Genomic DNA, 16,018 nt, shown 5'->3' on the forward strand with positions numbered 1-16,018 from the left:
TTCCCAGTGCATTTCCATCGTCTTTGATACAAACATGACCGACAGATAGGGCCTGACGTACTATGACAACTATTTCCTACCCCTAATTACGAAAAAGTCAACCTCCCACTTTTAGTTTACAATCAAAAACTGTTTGTCTAATAATTACCGTTACAGACTTGAACTATGGCAGCCAAGAAATGGAATTGAAACGTGACCTTGGACAGGTGCATTCAAACTAATCACAATGGCTGCCCTCTATACGCAACTATCTATATGCAACAGTAACTAACCAATGGACAACCCAGTCTTTTACTACTCTTTGATCATACCATTCGAAAACAATTAAACAAGTTAAGTTACTGAAGTTCTGTACATACACAAGCCACGCGGGGGTCCATGGTTAAGTTCAGGCAGTACCGCTCGCGTCGAGATGGGGTTACTTCTACAATGAAACGAGATTACACAGCCCCGGCTGAGAGCCCCTCGTGGGTCCCAAAGGTAGACGCACTGATCCCGAACACCCGTCTGTCTTCTAAACAGAAAAACAAAGCACTGGACGGATACGGCGACGACGACTATCGGGGATCGGCGCGTGCGATTTCGCGGGTAGAGAAACGCGCCGGAAACGGAACAGAAGCGCCGATGAAATATGTAGTCTATGACATAATCGAAAGTCGGCCGGCCGGCCGAGCCCTGTTTATTGGCGCTGGCGTCGACGTCCACGGCCGTGCCGCCGTCCCTATACGTCACTTTCGTCCGCAAAGGTGTTGCTGCCGTAGGTGGTGCGGTCGTTTCGGTCCTAGGTAAATGTGGAGCACATCCGAAGCAGCCTCGAGAAGACCCTGGCCACGTAAGGTGGGGAGGTTTATGGGTTTGCATCCTATGTACTCCATCGTATCTCTAGTTATGGCGTCACGACAAAACCCGACTATATAACCCCGCAGGCATTACTTTGTGTATCGAATGTACGAGTGAGCGACGATCTGCATGCCCGTACTCATCCATAAATGGATCCACGTGCGCGACGGATGATTCTTGCCGCCTGTAACAGGGCTGACAGAAGGATTCAGCGGCAAGAATTATCGACGCATCGTGACGGCGTTCCTGTGGCATACACTGTTGTCTAAAAGTTTCTGGTATGTAATGCACACAATGTCTTACTCAATTGTTTTAATCCACTCCATTCTCCTCGAGAGTCCGAAGTGATAGGAGTGGGGGAAACACGACTATGTATAGTTAGGAAAGAAAATTTTCAACTATGCCCTGGAATATTTTTCTTTTTCAGGATATATATGAATGGGGTAATATCATGGTAGCCATGACACTTTCGAAAATGTTAACGACACAGGTGTTAATAAACGATATCACATTTTATTTCTCACAATGAGAAAAATGTTACTAGCGCCACTGTGACAAATTGATCAGGTGTATTAAAATCGACGAGACATACGATTGTTCCAGAAGTTCACCTGTACAGTTAAAGTAGGGACTGTTAGGTTACGGTTTTGCACGACTCACCCGTTAGAGGCAGCGCAGCGAAACTTTTGCAGGGTAATGTAGCCCTCATTTTTGTGGCTGGTGGATGACACGAGGGAGAGCTCGTGTAACCGAGACGGTCCGGTAAAAGGTAACATTGCATCTTCATGCCGCGTATGCCGTTGCCGGAGGATTTTAGTAAAATTGAGTTCCCCCACCCACGCTCCCTTCACAAAGTAAGCTCGTCTGCGGCTTGTACCCAGCGCTGCCAATACGCCAGCGGCGAGGCGGGGCGAAATTGAAGCTTACATCCCCCCCACCTCCCGGCCGCCCTCGCGGCCCTTACATCCCGGTAACTTTATTTTTACCCTTTGCCGGGAACTTCTTTAGATTAAAATTTTAATCCGTGGCTTGATGACCGAGCCGGGCATTTTTAAGGTGGGGATGGTATCACGCGGTTTATATTTTTTTTATCGTCAAGTATGCAACGGTATAAATGAAACGCGCGGGAGCAGTGTAGACGAATATTTAAATGATTCCCTTGCGCTAAATGAAAGCTTAGATTCGAGGGAAAAACGGGGAAAGGAGTTCCGCCGTTTTAGAGAGGTTATATCGAAATTAGAAATTTTGATTTTGTTACTTAAATACAGTAGTTTATGCTCGAAGGATCCAATCACCAACGTTTTATCGGTGAACGCTTCTACTCTGTGTTTCACCCACACAAGCATGCCTAGCAGACGCTTATACGATCGGTAAAGTAGGACGCGACAAGTTATCGACCCGAGCAGAGCGAACCGTCGGAGACTGCGCTATAGGTGACTGTATAGTTTCACGGAAAGATTATTAATTAACAATCTGGCGCTAAACAGGTTCAACCTTGACCCATGCGAGGACACCTAATTAAAAAGATCAGTGTGTCAAAGTTAAAGTATGCATACTGTAATTTCAATATTTGGCGGCAACTGGGTAATTCAAAAATAAATGGCGGGGTAATTCAAATATTTAAAAATACAAACAACCGAGTGAACATTGCACTGTTTGTTCTATTTGAAAGTGGCAACAGACCCGAGCTATTAAGAAAAAGCACCGATGGAAAATACGTCTTACCAGATCGCGATGTGTGTTGCGCCAAAAAATACCCCCACCAGGTATCCCCTAGCATAGGGGAAATCCGTGAAGCGTTACCTGGCCTCAACCTAACCTACCATTACTGTACCCTGCCAGGTTTACCATAAACAAGGATAGAAAGACTAGTCGGTGGGACGGAAGGCTTCGTTTGAAATCCGATGGTGGGGGAAGTTCAGGACAGAGAGCGGCCATGATGCTCCGGGCGGCCAATCAGCGCGGCGCTTTGTCCCGTTACTGCGTAATGGCCGCGGGACACCGCCCAATGTAAAACCCGGCAGACGATACGCTTATTGGACACGAAGGCGTTAAAAGTTTTATTGCATGACTGACAGTTACACCTCGCATTCGAGACCCCGCCGCCGGTCCCCCCTCGCCGCGCTCGCCCCTAAAATCGTAAAAGATCTGTCGCAGCCCGCGCGTTCACTACGGGAAACCCACCAACGGCTCAGAATGCCCCCTGGACTACGCCCTATGAACTCGCTGCGCTTCATGTTGCCCGGAACTCCATTTTCCTCACTGTTTTTTTCACCCTCCCGCCGCGTTTTCAACCGTGTGACCAACGAATTTCAACGTACGCGCCGCCCTTTCGAATTTGAACTTTTTAATTCACCAGTCCCGCCCTCTATCCGAAGTGCGCTTATTTTCTAAAACGATTCGAATTTGTCGCATTTTTTTATTTGAATTTAAGCGAACGCGTCATCCCTTCAAATTTCAATGCTTAAATTCCCTATTCCAGCCTGAAATACATAAGTTGAACGATTCAAATTTAGCGTATTTTTATACGAACCTAGTTTGAAAATTTTCTAATCCATAAACAATTCAAATTAATTTCATTTTCGTTTGACTTCAAACGTGTATATGCTTAGGAAAATTTACAGCAAATAAAAGCGAGTGTTTCGAATTTGACAAAGGGGTTAAATGGCCTGTACGTGGCCTTTGACTCCGATACTTTAATTAGAAAATTCCTCGCATTTAGCTAGGTTTTACTTTGCCCGACGCTATGCCGCTCACGAAATATGTCCAATAATTTTCAGCCTTGTTTTATTAAATGCACAATTTGAGGTGCAAGCGCCTCGAGAATGCATCTCTGAAAGAACGACAGTGTTTTGAAAGAAGGTATGCGGTGTGCGGTGGCGGCATTTTAACGAGAAAATTCTTTGACCGTCTTACTTCGTTAGCTCGCTTGTTTAGCAACCGTATGAAGTTTACTTGCTACGCTCTTTAATAAACAATTATGCTAAAATACCATGGAACATTGTTCTAATTTATTTACTATTTCTTTTTTTAAATATCCATCGCGATGGTAGAATTCAAACAGACCGAATGGTCTCGAGCGAATAAAAACGCTCCGAGCAAACTATTTTGCGGCAAAACAAATTAAAAGAAATTCGATAGAAACGATTTTAGAGTCAGACCAGCAATCTACCCAGCGATCAGAATCGTTGGAACAGGAAGTTCAATTAACGTACTCGCGCAGCAGCAGTAAAATGCACGCGTGAAAAAATATTCTTTGAAACGAAGAAAACAGAAGAAGTCTTATCGTAGCTCCCAATGAAACGCCCGTTTAATATCGTTTTGCATTAATTAATTTCTATCGCTTCTGGTGGAGATTAAGCGTGCAGGTTGGATATTAATTACTCCAATCTTAATTATCCCTTGTCGCTGTGTTCCGTTAGAAATCCACCTTTCCCATTCGATGGGAATTTTCGCAGTTTGCATAACGAGCCAGCGACTGTTTATGGCATCAAAGAGTACTTCATTTTCATTGACTCGCGAGGGAAATTAGTATGCATCCGCTCTAACAATAATAAATTAGCTTGAGGAAGTTCGGTGTAAGATAAATTCACGTACAAGCTCAATTCCTCTTTAAACGTCGGGAATATTTTAATCAATTTTAATAACCTGCAATTTACTCTATACGTGTTCCATCGATAGAAGCTACAATAAACGGCACTAATTAGTCAGCCTAAACTACCGTAGATCGTTTACAAGCAACAATAATTACACAAGAAGCAGTAGATGCTTGAAAAAAACGCTGGATGCTTGAAATACTTTTAAATCTACGAACGAAATGCGACGTTCTCCAAGAAAACAAACATACCGAATTCAAACGACAGCTCATAATTTCTACGCAGTATAGCAAAGGTCAAACTGGCAGATGCAATGTTTCAAGTGACATCAGACGCAATAAATCGCACACCTCTGAAAATGTTATGTCGCGATCGCGTGGCATTACACGATTAAATGGTCAGCGTATGTAAAGCGGTGTACTCACCCCTTTGCCCGATCGATGAACTCCGATCTCTCGGTGGACACTGCACTCAATAACGGTCGGCACGCGATCGTCTAACAATAGAACACTCCCGCACCACGATCTCCAACATCACAGGGCCCCCATCCGTGGCTCGCGTCAGCCGATAATGGCAATCATTGTAGGCAGCCGCCATCGGTGACTTCTGCAGGCCAGGTCAAGGACGTTCGCCAGCTGCCATTTTTCCTGGAGCGGAATCGGATCGCTTCGATACCCTCGACGATCCAGTTTTGACTCGATACATCCGCCCTTCATGCTCTCGTCGCTGGAACTTCGCGTGCCGGCTTGTATACAAATAGAGCACGAAGTCTTCGGCGAATCTTCCTTTCGCTGCGTGGTTCACTTTTATCTGGCGTATTTCCAACGCGCAGTCGTCCCGCGATTGGCCGAGTCTCTTCAAAGCGGCTCGGTTTATTATTCCCGGGCCGGAGGGTCGCTGCATTAGCGATCTACGTTTGCGTCACAACATCTCCTCGATGCACTGAACATTCACTTGCGGCTTATCTTGTCATCGTCTTCTCCGAAAGCTCTTCGTCCTCGCTCTTCGCATCGCCGTTCTCCACTCGCGATCGAAATCCTGCTGCCTCGCCTTTCGATGGAAACCATTGAATCTCGATGGAAATAATTGGATCTTGGTGGAGATAATTGTATACCGATGGAAACGATTGGATTTAATAGGAACAAATGACGCCGGGATCACGGGATGCGCCGAGAAATTCCGTCGAAGGCCGCTCGAGGGTGGTTCCGAAAAAAAAGAAAAAAGCAAACACTGGTCCCGCGGAACTCGGCCTCGTCCGACCACCATAATTATTTACAAGTCCCAACCCCGGCCGAGGGATAGGCGGAAGCCGGGAGGAGCGCGGAATAGTGGTCGGGGCGACCATGTGCTCCGCGAGCCTCACGAACATAACTGCGCTTGCGCCCCTTCGCTATGTCTGACCCCTGCGAACGTCACACGAGAGCTCTTCCGTCGCTGCTCTTCCCCCCTTTCCATCTCGTCCTGGTCCCGATCCTCGTCCACGTCCTATGCCCTGCGCCGGCTAACGCGAGAGATGGATATGCGGTGAACTGAACTGTTGCAGCTACCGTGTCCGCCATCCTGGCGTTCCGGGAAGGCCGGCGAAGGGGGGTGGTCGATGCGGTAGCCCGAGATAGGGTGTACACTGTGCGCCTAATGCCGACCCACCGAACCGTTCCTCCGGACAGCATCGCTAGACCACTGGCAGCTCTAATTGCCGCCGCAACACTGACGTCTCGGTAGCGTTGCTCCTCGAGTTAGCCCTCTCGTTGTCGTGGCCCTCGAGACAGTCTTATTATTATGCCACTGAACGAGTCGCTTCGACTGGGTCAAGCCGGCCGTTCGGTCAATCGAGCGGACACCAATGGCGATTCGATTAGGTTATTCCTCCACTTGCAGTCACCGACACGCGTTCGCGTTTAAAAACCCCAATGGCGTAACGAGACGATGTTTGCAGTCTCGAACGTTTCAACGAAAATAGAACCAACTGTAACTGTAACGTATAAATCCCGTTTTCCTCGCGGTAGAACAGATAATAGGAGCCGTGCTTCGCCTCTGCGATCAATTAGGGGTTAACCAACCCCCGGAACCCGGACCCCGGTCACGCGAAGGCCGATTAACCGAGGACACTGGTCGTCTTCCTCTTCTCAAGGGCCGTCTTCTCTCGAGCTAGGGGTTCCCGCTGTCCGATCGGGGGTGGCTTATCGCGGTTACTGATCGGAACTGCCGCGGTAGGTTTTCGTGGCAGCGATGGCGCGCGATCGAAGCCGCGGACAACACGGCCACTGGATGACTTCTTCTTCTCCCGACCCTTCCACTGCGCTCGAGGCGCATCCCGTGCACCCGATGCACCCCCTTTTACGCACTTGCTCTCCGGCTCTCTGCCGGCGTACTTCCTTCCAGGTATACCCATGCGCACTGCACGAAAAACGAAAGAGCCAGCAGCGTCGCCGAAGAAGGTGAAGCTTATTCGTGTATCGAACATTCGCGTCACGTTTGCTGCCTGCCTGCCGGTCGGTGCTTCGAACGCGAACCCGACGGTCACAAGCACGAAAGGTTACGAACCAATGGCGGCGAATGGGCGTACACGTGACGCCGCTCTTTTCCGACCGTTTCCTAGCATCGTCCGGATGCTCGATTTTCCAAGGGATCGCCCCGGACCCGGCAATCAATTAGATGCTGACAAGCCCGACGCCGAGAGCTGCACGACCCGACGCTCATGCTCCGTTTAGCTGTCGGCTCGAGCCAAATTAACCTATTCGCAAGCCGGCGATGGCCGGGGCACGTGTGCAGCCACTCTGACTCGAATACCTATGCGTTTGATAGAGATTTATCGCTCCGCACGCCATTTACCGAGTCGCCGTAGATTTGCCTCGAAGGTGGAAAGGCGAAGGTCGGCTTGGAAAGAAGGGTTTCAAGGTGCCTCCGGGGACCTCGGGATAATCCTTTAATGAGCTGGATCTGTTTGGTACATGAAGAGCTTGTGTTAGGAATGGATCGAGTTAGGCTCGTCGGTGAAATATCTGTCTAATTGGTTGAGTCGCTGATCTTTTACTAGCTTCTAATTGTTTGTATTTTGTGCTTTTTTGTGTTCGCACGATTTTTGTTGGTGTAATAGGCATTTTATTAGAATGGAGTTTGACTGAGAACTTCGAGAACGTAGTTGCTTGGCTGAATTATTTTACAGTACGTGAGTCGGCGAATTGTTGTGCTTAATACAAATTTTGGTGTTCGATTTTTATTATTAAAACCAACGTGTCAATTTAGTTAAACTTTTCCATCATTTCCCACGGAATAGTCTTCGTAATTTCAACAATTTCGAAATACAAGATGTAAGACCGGTCTTTTTGAACTGCTTGCAGTATTAAATACAATTTTTTATCAACCCTCTAATAAAAATCTATGTCGCCTTCGTCAGCTAATAATTCTTTAACAAACCCCAGCAATTTTTAAAAGAACGGAAATGTGATCGGACTTCAAGGAATATTTGGAACAGATTTCCGTGTATTTGCGTTCACTTAAAAATACATATTATTTCTCAAAACAATCTCAGACCCATGGACCAAACTTCAGATTCATTCGCCTTGAATTCTCGAACTCGCCGTAGCGTCTGACTTATCTCGTACGATCTAAATTCGTTAAGAGACGAATATTTCACTCAGCCTGTTTGCGTAACCCCGATTATCCTGGAAGAATGGACATTCCTCCTCGGGCACCGCGACGGGGACTTTATTACGAGCGGATAATGTTTGTAAATGCGTTACGTGGAACGCGAACAAAAAGCGGCTGAACAGAATGGTGAAGTTATTTCGATGTTCTCTCAAGAGTGGGGCCCCGTTAATGTATGCGCGCGTCGTTACGGGAGGGAAAAAAAACTGGCCGACATGTTTACGTAGACATGGAAATTAGCAGAGATCACTATTTCGCGTGTATTTAAGTACAGCACCTGTGCAATTGACGGATCTGAACTTTAATCCGTTCGATTCTTGATACGTGGCTAACCATGTAATTGTTAATACACTGGTGCCCGTTTAACTGTTGATACGCTGGTACCCGCGTGTTCCTATGTTACAGAATTTATTATACGAGTAATAGAAATACACGCGTACACGTGTAATATGCATAGAAATACTCTAATGTAAATGATATTCTAGATTGCAAATTCGCTGTGCATTTGCATTCTGGATCGGAGAGGGTCTTAAACACGTCCAATGCTTCTGGGTGATTTGAATACTGCTCCTGTGACGCAGGAGATACAATTGGTATATTCGAATCATGCTAGAAAACACATTCGGAAGTGAAAATGAGGGGAAAAGTGAATTTAATCGTTTCATGATCATTGCGTGTTGTTAATTTAGTCTAAACCAATTCGAAATCTCTTCAGCAGTCGCTTGAAACAATGTTTTATTACTACGTGGTTCATAGGATCAGAAAAATACTTTTTCAATCGCATTCTGCGCTCTAAAATTGTCATTTTTGTTCTAAAGTAACAATCTACGAACCAAAATCATATGTTATATTTATAAATACAAGAGATGACATATAAAAATTTTCCCTTAATATTTTCCAGCTAATAATCACTCCAATTAGTTCCTAAATCCATTACACATAACCTCAAACTGAACTTGACCTTCTCCATCTCTCGATTCTCGACTAAAAACCACAAAATCCACGATAAAATAGCTGCAGACATTTTGTCGTTGACAGTTTCTCCATGGCGATGCTAACTACTCTGCACGCAATATTAGTCTAACAAAACGAATCTTATTTTCACTCTTATCCCGATTTTGAAGTACTATCCTTCCCAGACTGCGGATTTTTATGCAGAATAAAAATTGTCTGCATTAATTCCAAGAGACGAGAACACGACAGACTATTTCCTCTCCTAATCATTTTGATGAGTTGAACGTAACACGGTAGCACTTATAAATTCCTTAAACCTTGTCAATGATTTCCATTCTATCCCCTCTTTGTTTATCGCACATAAATAAAATCCGCAGTCTAATCATTACGGTACACGCCGCGAAGAAATAACAAATCGTCGACGATGCATCCGCAAACGTTCTTCTCGCCGATATTCTCAAAATAAAACTGACTCCCATCTCCGAACCCCTTGATCGTCGACACGGCATATAATAGTTGTTTCCAAGAACGTCGCGACGTCGTCATCGAGCGAAGAAGGGTGATATCAACCGGAAGTTCGACGGCAGACGTCTCGGTGGTCCGCGCAACCTGCGAGCCGTTCGAGAGAGAGAGAGAGAGACGGACATCGGGGAATAATCCTCGAAAGTTTTCCTATTGCTCGGCATCGAAACGGCTGCCCTCGGCTAAAAAAGTGCTCCCCGATCCGGCGGGCTCGCGGGAGGGAGGGAGGGAGGAAAAGAGGTGGTCGGAGGGGGCGGGGACCGGGAGAGGAAAGAGAGAATGTCGTCTCGTAAAACCAGTGATTTGCATACGATGTAAATTACACGATAAGAGCATAAAATCCTGATTGCTTCATACGCGTTATAAACCTGTTGTCATGCACGATCTTCGATGCAAATCGTTGCACGTTATTACCGTCGATATCTTCGGGGCCCGGGGATAGTACACGCCTCCATTGTTACTTTGTTCGGCGAGCAAACGCTGGCCGAAACGTTTTAGCGAACGGAAAACCAGACGGCGGTCTTAAAAACTAGCAATTTAAGCACGCTACTCCCGATCGCGATAAGGGAGAGCCTCTCCGCCGTGGCCGTGCAATCAGCTCGGCGAACCAAGCACGCTTCACTTCCCCAATAAAGAATCCTTTCCGCTCGTCTCGCTCGATTTCAAAAGCGCAGGAGCGGAGATCTTAGGTGAATCGCTCGCGGCCGCTACGACCGCCATCTTTCTCGCGACAGTTTTGTTGCTCGCATCCTTTTATCGAGAATTATCTTATGTCCTCTTGGCTCTTTATACCGCGTATGTAATCGAAATGACGAGATAATTGTGTTATTTACGTTTAGTTTCGAGTTATATCTCTGTTGGGATGTCTTCGCTTCGGCCGCCCTGTTTTCCGTGCAAGTTTCGTTCATGGTGCGTTTCTACAAAGTATTGCCATTTTTCTGAATTCTCTGGGCGATTGGAATTGTTGAGGACGTCCAACTAATTATTTTACTTGCATTTCTGTTTGCGACAGGAATCTCGTTATTATTTGCCATCGAGAAGCATGGTTTACGCGATGATTAATGAACAAAGTTGAACAATAAACAAAGGAGAGCGAGGAGCTCGTATCAATCAATGCGCGACTCGCTGAACTTCGTTGTCGTGGGAGATAACCCTATTCTTATCTTGAAAACAGCGACTGCGACAAAACGAACTCGTTCGAAAGTTTCATGCATATGGTTGTTTGCTTGCGAAGAAAATGCTCGCAGACTTTGGTTAAATTATTTTAATTCTGTGCGGAGTTATTCAATGATTTCTGTAGGGGTTGGAAATACTAGAAATTCTATCAAGGGGACGAATAAACATTAGTTTGCAGGCAATATTATAATTGACATCAATTACTGATAAATACAATATCTTCTAATTGATTATTTGAATGCAACACGCTTATAAAGCAACGAAGAAGCTCGAAACGAAGACACTGAAGCGTCATGCGATTCCAAATATTTTAAATGACTTCGAACGTTTCGAACGTCTTTGTTCTAGTCATCGCTGACACATTCCAGATAGCGGTGGACCGCCGAGAATTCGACGAAAATGGAAAAGGGAAAGTTTAGGGCCGTTCGCATTGTCGGCGACGGAATCCGGGCCGAAGGGAAGGATTGCCGCGTATAAAAACTCGGGTCGAAATTGAAAACATAACCTACTTTCACTTCGAACTTCTTGACGGCTGGGCGACTTGTGTTTAGACAAAAAAAAAAAGTGAAACTACCCCGGGTGGACCAAACGAGGGAGGCAAAAGGGAAAGCGTACGGTACCTGCGCGCGTGCTTAGGCGAACGAAAATGTCGGATGTCGGCTCGAAAGATCAAATTCTCGACGGAATAATTTCTTTTAAGGACTTCGCAATATTTTCCGAACAATGCTGGCTATTCTTCGGCCATCTTGAACATGATTTGTCAGAAATGAAAAAAGCTGAGAAAATTAACTTATTATGATAATTATCTGTATCCTTTTTGTGTTCGTTTTATTTTAAAATTCACGAATATATTTTAGTTCTTACTGAAATTGTAATTTAAACAGAAGTCTACGAGTCAGTTCTTCGAAAATAACTAATAGATTAACGAACCCCTTGCGCTACAATTTCTTCAATATCTTCCTTGTTGAAACGAGAGGATTTTTGTTTCCGGATTGTCTTAATTTATTTCCATTTCCAGATAACGATAGAACATTCAGATTTTATTTTGATTTAATAGAAGTGATTAGCAGTCATATTTATTAAATTATGTACGGAATGTTCGCCAGCAGTCTGACTCGTTATTATAGCATTGATGAGGCTAGGAAGTTAAAATTTATAATACTGGATACTATTTTAACCGTGTATCATTCCGAACATCCCGGCAAATTCGATCTGCGGAAAGATATTCCCATAAAATTTGCTTTTGGTAACTGGTCGAAAAATTAACGCCGCCCATATTCGAGCGGCGCCGTACGCGTTGATGGAACGGACAAGATCGTTCGCTTCTCTTTCTGCTAAGATAATCTGCGATATTTAGCCGGACGATGCTATTAAGATCGTATCGGGGAAAGGACCGATCACGGTACTACGAGAACACAATCTGAATAGGTCTGGCAAGGCTCTCGAAAGCGTGGGATCAAACGGCGGGCCGTTTGTCTCGCGATCGCCGCGCGATTTAACGCGGCTAAATGTCGCCGCCGTTTAACACCTCTCAGATTTACGCAGCGTTCAACGGAAAATGATGTGCCATTGTTTCCGTTGCGCACCTGGCTCGCTCGCGGGCTTATCTAGATTTCTTTTCGGCGGCGCGAACGAAACGGAGACGTTGATTTCCATACAAATTGGACAGTTACGATAATGCTCGGTGAATTACGCAATCGAATTTGACGCGGCGGCGGCTCGGAACCGGCCATTGTTGTAGGTGTCGTTGAGTGCTCTTCGGTGGCTCGACACACTTCTGAAATAAGTTCGTCCTGTGTTTCTGTCGTGGAACGACGATTCGTGTAAATTTTGCAACGCTTAGCTACCGGCGTCTCGTTTTGCTTCTCGAGCCGCGCGACGGATGACGTGTACCGAAACATCGCTGATCGTTCTGACACGCTCTGTCATTAATCTGTAGTTAATGAAATGGAAAATTGAGTTCCGAGTTCCTGGATGAGTTGCGATTGAAGATTGCAGCATGGAGTTCGAAGCTGAGACGTAAATGCAGAAAAATAAAATTATGCGCGACGAAATTACTTCGATTTTTATACAGCGAAGAAGAAGAGAAGAATCAGGGTCGTCTAGCAAGGTCTTATGGCATGTTTACAAGAAGTAATTGCGTAATCGCAACAGGAATAGAAGAATTTGCAATTTCATGTCCAGTGCCTTCAGGTTCTAACATCCCCTCGAATGATCAGTATTTATAAGGCACATGGAACAAAATTAGACTGTGTCAGAAGAGAAGAGCATCGTCCATTGAAAATACAATATCTTTTAAAGACTCTGCAACTTGCAACACAATTTTCGCGATAACAGCTCGACTGATGCAACAGAGAAAGAGAAAACAAAGGTGGGAGAATCAGAGTTCGACGTTCCGGATGCAGAAATTGCGCAGGAGCTTGGTATGATTATGATAATAACAATAAGATAATATGTTTACTCAACGGAGTGGACGCTTCGTTACAGAGAATGTTGTAATAATGTTATTAACGATAGCAATAGCATGGTAATGCAATAGTATCAGTAATAAGTATAATAACGTAGGTAATATTGTCAGCAATAAGGAGAATAATGTAATAACATCAGCAATAAGGAAGGAAATATGGTAACTACAATAATAACTAAATGATGCATAAGAATAACAAAAGAAGCTGAGAGAGTAGCAAAATCATATATGAATATTCTTCTAATATTACTAGTCAGTGCATAAAAGTTTTTTCCACAAAAGTTTGGGCATAGTAATTAATATAATACGAATTTTATGCATTTATAATGATAATATATGGTTGCACTTTAAATCAGTAAGACAATTAAAAGAAACTAAGAACGTCGATGCATGGATTCGAATTTATCAAAATTGTTAACGAAAGAAAGAGACTATTGCTTGGATCCTACGTCATGCAATTTGCACAGACAATTTTTATTTTATATAAAGACTCGCAGTCTAGCTATCGATTACTTGGTATTTAACGGAAAAGCAAGGTTTTGACAACATGGTCGCCTTCTCCGCGCCCTAAACTCGCGGCTACCTCCGCACAGGCTAACGATCCAGAGTCTCGGATCGCCTTGAACGTTCACATACCTTCCCAGATTTTTCGGATCCCGAAGCCGCGATTATTACGCGATTGGCAGCGATCCGAGCAGCGTATGAACACAGGATCCAATCTGATCGGCGAAGGCGGGGAACGGTCCACCGTGAAACGATCATTCGACCGATCGGGGTGGAGGGGATGAAGGCATTGCCAAACATTTACGAGGAGACTACTTTGCATCCGGAGGTCGATAACGCGGTGATCCCGACCTGCGCGAGTATTTTCCTGCATCGGATCGCGAAAGTGCACACGCAGAGTCCACATGGCGCATGGTCGCGATACACGTACGTTCGCTGAAGCCGGGCCGGGGCGTGGCCAACCGTTCAACGACCGTTCCGCCAATCGATAACCGCGTATCCCCACCACCGGCCGATCGGTGCACCGTTCGCAGCACGAAGAATTCGCGTTTCCCCTCGCGCATCCGCGGGAATGCTCTTTCCGCGGGTTCTATCGGAACGCGAAAAAAAAGAGGGCCAGCTAATTGAGTATTTCGGGGATGCGTTTGTTTATCCGACGGCGCGAGCCTCGGTTGGACAGATGTGGAACAGCTTTTCACGGGCCACGTTGGCGTTCGTTTCGTTGCGACGATTGAAACTCTTCCTTATGGTTGATCTTCATGTTTAACGAAGTCTCGAGAGGCTGAGGGGTGTTGCTAATTCAGTCTTGGGGGTTAAGACGCGGTCTAGAATGACGATGGTAGGGCGATTTCGAAGGGTAGGTCGTTGCCGTGGTGGAAATCGATGAGAGAATGTGTAGTGGATGTTCTTAGATTTTCTTCTTAGTAATATCGAGGATTGTATCGGTGACTGATTGATCTAGGTTTTTTGAGAAAGATAGGGGATGTTGCTAGACCCAACTCCGGAAGCTTGAACGTATATCGAAGAAACTGATGGATTGTTTTCAGTTTCAAGAGGTAGCTGTCAATCACGGTTGACGCAGGCAGGGAAAGAAATTCTACTAGCTTCCTCCGGCTCTTCTGATATAATTTGCGAATGACAGATCCGTCCGAGGACGTTGATAGCGTTACTAATCCACCCTACAAGCGGCTATTCGTTCTGAGACGAAGAATACGACAGTAGCTAGTCGGAGAAAATAGGAATCACAGTCGCTAGATTCTTTCCAATCCCTCCAGGAGCTGTCTGATAGACGCGTAGCTCGTCGAGCGATCATCCAACGGCATCCATTCACCTAACCCGTCGAGAACCGTGACTGTCTGACCGAGGCGATCGCGCGGTGCCTCTGGCGCACCGATTATCAAAATGCCGTGCGTTCGGAGGGCTCCGCGAGCGCGCAAAAGCGGGCAGAACGGTCGGAAGCTGGCGCAGCGTGAGCGTATCGTGTGGAAGGCGCTTACCGTGAGGTAGGGCAGCGAGATCTCCCGATGGCAGCAGCGACGGCGTCGTCGTCGACGTTCGTCGGGACGGTCACGCACTCAACAGCACGCGACGGACTCTTTGCGGCGGACCCCGGGCGAAGAGAGCCTGGCGACGGACCCGGCGAGTCCTGGCGAACACCGGGCGATCACGTGGCCGCGCGTCAGAGGAACTTGGAAACTTTGACTGGCACAGAAGCACAGAAGGTGGCACGTCGACGACCGAACTGTCAACGCGTCGACGAAGACGTCGGGGACGAAGACCGGAACGATGCTCGCACGGGGATGCGGAAAGCGGCGCGATGGTAGGGCCGGCGACGTACGGCGAGAGGAAGCCCGGTGCCGCCGCGAGCGGATCGCGCGTAACGAAGGGTCAGCCTTGAGCGGGCCCCGGGGTTTGCTCGGGTTCGCCGATCCGACTAGCAAACCGAAAATACCGGCGAAATACTGGCAAACGACGATGCCAGCAGCCCGTACGTTCGACGCTCGCCGCGCTATACGCCTTCGGGTTTGCTATACTATAAGGTAGTAAGTGAGCGAGAGACCAAGCGGGACCCCTACCGGCGCAGCCGTACATCTTAGTATTATGGGCAACTCACATTGGAAGATACGCCATCAAGCATAGCCCTAGCGAGAACGCGAGAGCGAGCGAGCCAAGCCGAGCGATTGTAAAAGTTTTAGGGACACTTTGCGAACGTTCTCCCCTCTCGCCCCTCCCGCGTGCGCCGCTGCGGCCACTCTCCTCGCTCGGCTCTCTCTCTCTCTTTCTCTCTCCCTATCACCCTGTCTCTTTCTCT

At 46.5% G+C, this 16,018-nt stretch overlaps 1 protein-coding gene across 7 annotated transcripts in view; it reads right to left on the reverse strand.

Moving 5' to 3' along the window:
* LOC144477212 (uncharacterized) overlaps positions 1 to 15,781 on the reverse strand; it is a 541,837-nt gene extending 526,056 nt beyond the window's left edge. For 2 of the 7 annotated variants that reach the window (XM_078194735.1, XM_078194730.1), the window contains exons 1-2: positions 15,204 to 15,781; positions 4,862 to 6,833 (exon numbers count right to left, since the gene is read on the reverse strand). Coding sequence is in view for 2 of the 7 variants with exons in the window: in XM_078194743.1 (XP_078050869.1) it covers positions 360 to 380 (21 nt within the window). In the remaining 5 variants the exon portion in view is untranslated. Of the gene's footprint in view, positions 1 to 359; positions 510 to 4,861; positions 6,834 to 15,203 lie in introns of those variants that run through there. The other 5 variants (XM_078194743.1, XM_078194736.1, XM_078194737.1 and 2 more) reach the window with 4 other exon arrangements.
* Positions 15,782 to 16,018: the final 237 nt, after the last annotated feature.

The sequence above is a fragment of the Augochlora pura genome, chromosome 11, assembly GCF_028453695.1.
Source record: "Augochlora pura isolate Apur16 chromosome 11, APUR_v2.2.1, whole genome shotgun sequence".
NCBI classification, from domain to species: domain Eukaryota; kingdom Metazoa; phylum Arthropoda; class Insecta; order Hymenoptera; family Halictidae; genus Augochlora; species Augochlora pura.